Genomic DNA, 9613 nt, shown 5'->3' with positions numbered 1-9613 from the left:
AGGGCACCAACAGGCATGGAGGCCACCACACAAATTTTCCTGCACAACAGGAAATGCAGATGAACCTTGTGATTAAGATCAATTCACTTAAAACCCAAATTAACACATGGTTAAGCCAAGCTAATAGGCCAAGCTAATAGCCTAACCACCGATCAAACATCATTATGGAATAAACATTCAAATCCTGTTGCTGTAGGATTATTTCGCTGTGACAATAGTGGTCATATGAAGATCCTACATCTGTAATCCACATCTGGTTTTTCTCTCAGGTTTATTCTAGATTGTTTGAATCTTACAGAAAAGTCAGTAAAGGAAAACAGACTGAGTGCTACTCCTGGCTGTTTCCTCTCACTGAAAAAGATCCATTCATCCAAACCACTCCAGCTGAGGCGTTGTCTATTTCCATCTCACAATAATGCTTCTTTCTATACATTCAGGAAACAGAGAACAGCAGGAATATGGTAGGTATGCAAATCCTCAGTTTAAAACAGACACATCCAAGAGAGGGGAAGAAGGAGGGATTACATTTTCAAAATGTAAATATAAAAGACTGTGTGGAAAAACAATACTTTTAAACTGATTTCAAATGCGAAATTGCAATTATGACAGTTCGCACTCCTATATTTGATTACACTCCAAAGTGCTAGAGGCGAAAGAAATGCACATCTATTTAGGCGAGGTGCTGGCTAACACTTACAAGATAAAGGAGAGCTGCACACTAGGAGCTCAGACGCAATAATATAATACCCTAATGTCCAACGTTTCAACAGACAAGCTGTTTTCATCAGGATATAATGACAAACACTGCGGGGTGACTCGTTAATATCGTTTCAAAAGACTGTAGTAGTCATGGCCGGGTGTGGCCTGATATCATTGGTTAATTCTCATATATTAAAATAGCATACCAAAAAAATTAATGGATAGCATGCAATCATAGATACAATTTGGCTACACAAGCCTACACAAATTTGCAATAGCAGAATCACAATAATCACAAAAATGGCTTCAGATCAAAGTCTACGTTGAGATCGAAGGGAGCAAGGGTCTTTAAGTTAAAAATCCAGTCAGCCTCTCGTTTTAACAATGAATTATCGAGGCCACCCTCTCTCCTAGGGAGGGTGACATGTCCGATGCCAATATAAAATAGAGAAGAAATCGAGTAGTTTGCTTCCAAAAGGTGGGCCGCATCTAGGGTAAGTCGATATTCATACTTTTACTTTGCGCTCCAAAGTGCACCTTCTTAAGATAACCAATCTGGTACAGTAGTAGGGCAATTAGTTTGAGTTTTATCTTGACAGTATTACCTCTGCCTCTCAGAGGAATGATTACATGCATAGACGTCTACTTACATTGGGATTGCTTCGTTAACGGCTTTTGGAATACACAGGGTTGTTTGGTGTGCTGGACAGTATCAGTGAAAGCCTTCGAGTGATACTGCTGCCTTCGTTTGTCTATTCCTAAATGGAATGTTTTGGGCACTAGTCTGTGCTCAAAAAGTGAGTGTAAAAGACTAGAACAACATATTTTATCACCCAGAAAATATTATTTAATATCTCCAAAAGACAGAAACTGATCATGGACTGCATAGCTATAGGGAAGTTGCAAGTCCAGTGTTATTCAAGGCTGGTGTGACTTTGAGACTTAAAGATGCAGTCCGGGATCTTAAGCACTTACAAATTTGTAACATATTGTGCAAATTGGAATTCTTAACATATCATACGAAACAGACTACGTAGTGCACAATTATTTGGAGCAAGCATTTCACTATAAAATCTACACCAATTGTATTTGGCGCATGTGTAATAAAATGTAAATATTATTTGATTGTGCACAATTTTTGGGGACTCGTTTTGGCTCGTGAACACCAAATTCAAAACTACTGGCTGAAATTATACAAAACCTTCGGAACATCACATTAAAGCAGCTCACAGATCACTGCACCTGTACATAGCCCATCTGTAAATAGCCCATCCAACTACCTCATCCCCATACTGTTATTTATTTTGTTCCTTTGCACCCCAGTATCTCTACTTGCACACTCATCTTCTGCACATCTCAGTGTTTAATTGCTATATTTAAATTATTTCGACCACTATGGCCTATTTATTGCCTTACCTCCCTCATCCTACCTCATTTGCACACACTGTATATAGACATTTCCTATTATATTATTGACTGTATGTTTGTTTATTCCATGTGTAATTCTGTGTTGTTGTTTGTCGTACTGCTTTGCTTTATCTTGTCTAGGTTGCAGTTGTAAATGAGAACTTGTTCTCAACTAGCCTACCTGGTTAAATAAAGGTTCAATATATTTTTTTTAAAGACTCAATTTTGGCTCTTAAAGCATTTAACTCCCTAGGGATTAATGCCTGGCTAGTCTTCCATCACAGTGTGCCGTTCATCATCACAGGGAAACATTCATCGGATTATGGCAGGCAGGCAGGGAGAGGGAATGAAACATCCCTTCATTCAGCTAGCTTTAATTATGCACAGTGCCACAGACAGAGTTGACACAGTCAGCAGCATCAACTAACAAATTTCACAGTAATGGATTAGAGGAGTCACAGTGGGGATAATTTTGTTCAGAAAGCCATATGGGGTCGGTTCTGACATAACTGGCGGTGTGATGACATATGTGTGAAATGACTGTAGTATGGTTGTGGTGGATTAGAATGGGGATATCTGAAGCAACCACTTCAAGACTAGACTGTACAGTAGGACTACATTTGAAGTGTAGCAACTGAACATGCACCCATTGATTGGTAGCCGGTGGCTAAAGTTAACTGAAGTTTGTAGTGGCTGTTTAGAGAGAACCAAACCATGTATTAAAGTTTCTTCTGGCCCATAGATTACTTTCAGGGAGAGGAACCATCTATCAAGCTGTAACATCCTGAACTTTCCCTTTAACATTTCCCCCTGCTATGTAAAGTTAAAAAAATAAAATAAACACACCTCCTTGTTAATGGTGAGAGGTTAGCATGCTTTGTTGTAGCCTCTGTTATTGGTAATGGTGAGAGGTTAGCATGCTTTGTTGTAGCCTTTGTTATTGGTAATGGTGAGTGGTTAGCATGCTTTGTTGTAGCCTCTGTTATTGGTAATGGTGAGAGGTTAGCATGCTTTGGGGCCATGATCTTTGTGCATCTGTACCTTTATCCCTTATCATTATTTACGATTCATTCATGATTATCCGTAATTATGGTAGTGTAACGGATGTGAAACGGCTAGCTAGTTAGCGGTGGTGCGCGCTAAATAGCGTTTCAATCGGTGACGTGACTTGCTCTGAGACCTTGAAGTAGTGGTTCCCCTTCCGCGGCTTTTGTGGAGCGATGGGTAACGATGCTTCGAAGGTCTAAGTTAGGTCAGACAGTTACCTGGCCAAGACCTTGTTATCTCCAGTGCTTTCGGAAATTATTCAATTTACAAACAATACCCCATAATGACAAAGCAAGCACAGGTTTAGATTTTTTTTCTAATTTATAAAAAAAACTGAAATATCACGTTTATATACTTTGTTTAAGCATCTTTGTCAGCGTTTACAGCCTCAACTCTTCTTGGGTATGACGCTATAAGCTTGGCATACCTGTACACCTGAGTTCTTCTCTGCAGATTCTCTCAAGCTCTGTCAGGTTGGATGGGGAGCGTCACTGCACAACTATTTTCAGGTCTCTCCAGAGGTGTTCGATCGGGTTCAAGTCCGTGCTCTGGCAGTGCCAGACATTCAGAGACTTGTCCCGAAGCCACTGCTGTGTTGTCTTGGTTATGTGCTTAGGGTCATTATCCTGTTTGAAGGTGAACCTTGGCCCCAGTCTGAGCGCTCTGGAGCAGGTTTCCATCAAGGATCTCTCTGTACTTTGCTCCATTTATCTTTCCCTCGATCCTAACTAGTTTCCCAGCCCCTGCTGCCGAAAAACATCCAAAGAGTTCAATCTTGGTTTTATCAGGCCAGAGAATCTTGTTTATCATGGTTTGAGATCCTTTAGGGGCCTTTTGGCAAACTTCAAGTGGGTTGTCATGTGTATTTTACTGAGGAGTGGCTTCCATCTGGCCAAGCTACCATAAAGGCCTGATTGGTGGAGTGCTGCATAGATGGTTGTCCTTCTGGAAGGTTCTCCCATCTCCACAGAGGAACTCTGGAGCTATCGGGTTCTTGGTCACCTCCATGACCAAAGCCCTTCTCCCCCGATTGCTCAGTTTGGCCGGGCGGCCAGCTCTAGGAAGAGTCTTGGTGGTTCCAAACTTCTTCAGTTTATGAATGATGGAGACCACTGTGTTGGCCCCAATGCTGCAGAAATGTTTTGGTACCCTTCCCCAGATCTGTGCCTTGACACAATCCGGACTCAGGGCTCTCCAGGGCTTTGATATGCACTATCAACTGACAGGTGTGTGCCTTTCCAAATCATGTCCAATCAATTGAATTTACCACAGGTGGACTCCAATCAAGTTGTAGAAACACCTCAAGGATGATCATTGGAAACAGGATGCACCTGAGCTCAATTTCAAGTCTCAAAGCAAAGGTTCTGAATACTTATGTAAATAAGTTTGTTTTACATTTTTAATACAAATATTCTAAAACCCTTTTTTCACTTAGTCATTATGGGGTACTGTGTGTAGATTACTGAGATTTTTTTTTTTATTGAATTCATTTTAGAATAAGGCTGTAACGTAACAAAATCAAGGGGTCTGAGTTCTTTCCGAAGGAACTTTGTTATTTTTCTCTAAGAACACCTTGGAGGCAGTACGACATTTTGCAGGGTTACTTCATTTTTATTGAGAATGATACCCATTATGTCTGAATTCCTAATGTCTCACAGTGCCACCTACAACAGAACAGTTCTACTCATGGCCTTTCCCTTTTTAGCTCTGTGTCTCCGTCACTGGTGAGCTTACTGCGCCCTGCCAGGTCACTAAAGGCCAACTCCAGGCCTCATGTCAGTGGGGTGCCTGCTTTAGAGTTGACTTGGCTGTGACCCAACAGCAAACCCCACCATGGAGTTAGCCTGCCGGTGATGTTCTGGAGGGGCCCCACTGTAGCCTGAGACTGACACACACAGTCATGACAGCAGGGAGATGTGTGATGAGACCATAACAAAGTAAGCTCAAGATGTTACCAATCATTACTTCTGCTGTCTCCCTATTCACTTTGTGGTAGAGGCAATACAGCAGGTGTTCTGAGCTCTAAGGGGTGAGTAGTATGACTTTGTCCATTTATTGAATGGTTAATTTGTATAAAATATGGAAATCAGTAATCATTTCATTCAGTTTAGACTTTTGTGCTAGTGTTTTCCTTGTGAATGATTTGCTGGTGTACTGTATTTGTAGTACATCTACATAGTCTTGTATAGAGTTTGACATATTTTGTCACGAATCCCGCTTCCTGAGTCTGTGTTTGCCTGTGTTTCTGTCCTGGAGTGTGTTTCCGGTGTCCTGGAACGCACCCTGTCTGGTTGCCGGGCGAATTAGCTTGTTGGGAGATCGATGTTCACCCGCACCTGTATCCCATCAGTAATCTGCACACCTGTCCTGATCATCACCTCTCCCCTTCAAAAGCTCTGACCTGACATCCATTCCCTGCCGGATCGTTAGCCATGAACAGTATGTTGTGCCAGAGTATCAGCCTCAAGTTGGATAGAATTTGTTTTGTTGTTTGTTACGTATTGCTTGCCTTGAACTTACCTCTGTTTGTTCTGTCTTCAGTTACTCACCCGGATCATTTACCCCATTCCCGCCTGGTCGTCAGAGGATTCCGCTTCCCCATTGGATCCACCTATTTACTCCCATCAACTCATCACCGCTACCCGCTACACCACCTGGAAATATCTACCCATTCACTTGTAAATAAATACTCACCTTTTTCCTACTCTCCTTGTCCTGGTCTGCTTCTGGGTTCGATTTTGAAGAATCGTGACATATGTGAGTTTGCTAAGTTCTATCAGGAATCGAGGTAAGACCCAGATGCAGACATGTTGAATAAACAATGGTTTAACAGTCCAAAGGGGCAGGCAAGAGACAGGTCAAGGCAGGCAGGGGTCAATAATCCAAAGAAGGGGCAAGGGTACCGGTCGGCGGGCAGGCTCAGGGTCAGGGGCAGGTAGAGTGGTCAGGCAGGCAGGTACAGAGACAGGACAGGCGAGGGTCAAAACCAGAAGGGTGAGAAAAAGAGAAACTGGGAAAAAAACGGAGCTGAAAGGACAAACGCTCGTCAGCTTGACGAACTGGCAACAGACTAACAGAGAACACAAGTATAAGTACACAGGGGATAATGGGGAAGATGGGCGACACACGGAGAGGGGTGGAGACAATCACAAAGACAGGTGAAACAGATCAGAGTTCTGTTCATTATGGTGTCCTTCTGTTAACCTTGACGTTTGACATCTTGAGAATGTCTTGGCTTGAACAACTCTATTTGAGTCAGAGGATGACTATCTGCTGGCTATGGTTAGTGTGTGTGTGTGTGTGGGTGTGGACTTGTTTTCCTGTCTTGTCGACTAATGTCCTGACAAGATATGAAACAAGAAAGTATTTAAAAAGTCAGGACATTTAAAAATGCTATTTTAGGTTTAATTAAGGGATAGATTTAGTGGTTAGGGTAAAGGTTAGGGTTAGGGGTTTGGGAAAATAGGATTTTGAATGGGAATACATTGTTACTACCCAAAAAGTCCTGACACATAGCAAAACATGTATGTGTGTGTGTGCGTAGGCTATTTCTGTGTGTGCACGCGTGTGTGTATGTCCCTAAGCATTAACGAGCAGATGTAGTTTTTGAGATGTATCAGCCATTGCTCATGTTACTGCATAACCGCTGGGTGTTTGTTGTCTCTCAGGCTACTACATCTGTAAGTAAACAATACAATGTCCCCAGTTACAGCTTTCCCTGGGAGTTCATGCTGGGTGTACCGTCTGGATTATCCTCGAGACGACAGCTGGAAGGATGGCCCCTCTAGACGTCTTCTGGAGGAACAATAAGTATCAGTGTAAAGAAAGGTATGCCAGGTGTAACATTGTTGCATCAAGCAAGGAACAATTATGACTTGTTCCTTCTCCAAGCTGTCTACTCTGACAGAAATGAACAATTATGATTTGTTCCTTCTCCAAGCGGTCCAATATGACAGTGGAGCAAGTCTAGGGTTGAAGGAGGGAGGGGAGCGGGTCTAGGAAGTGAGGGAGGGAGTGGAGCAGGTCTAGAAAGTGAGGGAGGGAGGGAGGGAGTGGAGCAGGTCTATGGGTGATGGCTGGAGGGAGTAGAGCAGGTCTAGGGCTGAAGGAGCGAGGGAGGGAGTGGAGCAGGTCTAGGATCGAGGGAGGGAGTGGAGCAGGTCTAGGATCGAGGGAGGGAGGGAGTGGAGCAGGTCTAGGATCGAGGGAGGGAGTGGAGCAGGTATAGGATCGAGGGTGGGAAGGGAGCAGGTCTAGGATGGAGGGAGGGAAGGGAGCAAGTCTAGGATCGACGAAGGTAAGGGAGCAGGTCTAGGATCGAGGGAGGGAGGGGAGTAGGTGGAGGGAGGGAGGGGAGTAGGTTGAGGGAGGGAGGGAGGGGAGTAGGTCTAGGGAGGTAGGGGAGCAGGTCTAGGATCGAGGGAGGGAGGGGCGTAGGTCTTGGGAGGTAGGGGAGCAGGTCTGGGAGCGAGGGGAGTATGTCGAGGGAGGTAGGGGAGCAGGTCTAGGCAGGTAGGGGAGCAGGTCTAGGATCGAGGGAGGGAAGGGAGCAGGTCTAGGATCGAGGGAGGGAGGGAGGGGAGTAGGTCTAGGGGGGTAGGGGAGCAGGTCTAGGGTTGAGGGAGGGAGGGAGGGGAGTAGGTCTAGGGAAGTAGGGGAGCAGGTCTAGGGAGGGAGAGGTGCAGGTCTGGGGGAAAGATAATTTTATGATGTGTGTGCACTGGGAGGGTTTTCCTTGAAGTGGGAGACAGGGGAAGGAAGTGTGGAGATTTATGGCAGTATTTTGTACAACATGTGTAGTATTTGTATATATTAAGAATGTGAGAAGGAACAGGATGACATTTCTTGGTCTATTCATTAAGACGAGATCAAACATATCAGATAATTAATGTAATTATGTTAAATCTGGAACATACCGATATGTTTGACAGGAAATGCATTGCACACTTATTTGTTCTTTTTTTGCCAGGGTTCTGGTCAAAAGTAGCACACTATATATATATGTTATATATACTAGGCCTATGTGAATGTAATAGCCTACTCAATATTGTGTGTAGAGGAAAATAAAGTTATTGTACTATGATTAAGCAAAAAGGCAGAGGGGGTGTGGTATATGGCCAAAATACCGCCGCTAATGGGTGTTCTTAGCACCACGCAACGCAGAGTACCTGGACATAGCCCTTTACAGTGGTATATTGGCAAAATACCACAAACCCCTGAGGTGCCTTATTGCTATTATAAACTGGTTACCAGCCTAATTACAGCAGTACAAATAAACGTTTGGTCATACCAGTGGTACACGGTTTTGTATACAACAGCTTTCTGATAATCAGCATTTAGGGCTCAAGGATGGGGGCACAATAATAGGTCTAAACAATAGGCTGTCGCTGATTCTTTAAGCCATACTGGGAATCCCCCTTGGAGGGTTCCCATCATAGGTTGTGGTAAGCACACGAGCAATGGTGGTGGGACAAAACACAGTAAGCGGAAGGTATTGTGAATCTGAATTCACGTCCGGATTTCACGAAGTCGGCGGTGACATCGCTGGATTTCGACCAAGGCTAGAACTGTCACTTTCACTAGAGCATACGTTTGGCTTCTTGATCTGTGATAGGCCGGTATTGCTGTTGGGAAGATCCGCTGGTATGAGCTAACATGGAAACCAAACCATTCCTCTCTTTTGGTAAGTTTCATGCGATATAAAATGTGACATTACAATTTGTAATTGCCACTGGTCCTTCCATTGCAAAGACCTCTGGAACACTGTTGTTGTGGTATGTTTGAAAACATCAGTCATCATGACATAGAGAAAGTAGCCTAATAGGCAAGTCTATTATCGTTCAAGGAGAAACTTTTACGCGGGATACTTTGTAACCAATTTGTAATACATTATGGTATGAACAGTTGATGATGATTACAACATAGAGGACACATTAAAACGTTTAAGTAATACATGCTCGGCAGGGAGACATTTCAATCCAGGACGTGCAATAATAACGCGTGAATATGAAGATTTGGCAAACTGATTATTGCTCAAGCCAACAATGATCTTTCAGCATTTCGTTTTTTCAGGCTACCTTTATTTAGATAATCCATTCAGAAAAACGTACCCTGTTATAATGCATTCTCGATTATACAAAATAAAAACATCTCAATAGCTTGATATATACATATATATCTTGTTTTTATTTCAGAATATTTAGGAAGGTTATTAACTGGCATTCTGATACTTCTTTTTGACAGAACGCTCTGGTGATAAGTTGTTTGTTGTTGTTGCTGTTGTTGAGAGTTGGTCACTCCCCTGCTATCATTTTAGAAACAGTATACTCTAGGCTATACTATTTCCCTCGAAATATGAACTTATTCTACAAGTACAATATTGTTTCATCACCACTTTTCTTTTATGTCTATTAATCCAGCTGTTTGTGTGTGTCAGATATTTTTCTTGAACCCTCTTCCC

At 43.0% G+C, this 9613-nt stretch overlaps 1 protein-coding gene across 2 annotated transcripts in view; it reads left to right on the top strand.

Moving 5' to 3' along the window:
- Positions 1-8709: 8709 nt before the first annotated feature.
- The window catches only part of LOC139410664 (retinoic acid receptor RXR-alpha-B-like), a 34498-nt gene continuing 33594 nt past the window's right edge, over positions 8710-9613 (top strand). For both annotated transcript variants that reach the window (XR_011634528.1, XM_071156051.1), the window contains exon 1: positions 8710-8836. Coding sequence is in view for 1 of the 2 variants with exons in the window: in XM_071156051.1 (XP_071012152.1) it covers positions 8809-8836 (28 nt within the window). In the remaining variant the exon portion in view is untranslated. The remainder of the gene's footprint in view (positions 8837-9613) is intronic.

This window comes from Oncorhynchus clarkii, chromosome 6 (genome assembly GCF_045791955.1).
Source record: "Oncorhynchus clarkii lewisi isolate Uvic-CL-2024 chromosome 6, UVic_Ocla_1.0, whole genome shotgun sequence".
In the NCBI taxonomy this organism is placed as follows: Eukaryota; Metazoa; Chordata; class Actinopteri; order Salmoniformes; family Salmonidae; genus Oncorhynchus; species Oncorhynchus clarkii.
This window is presented reverse-complemented; position numbering and strand designations above follow the sequence as displayed.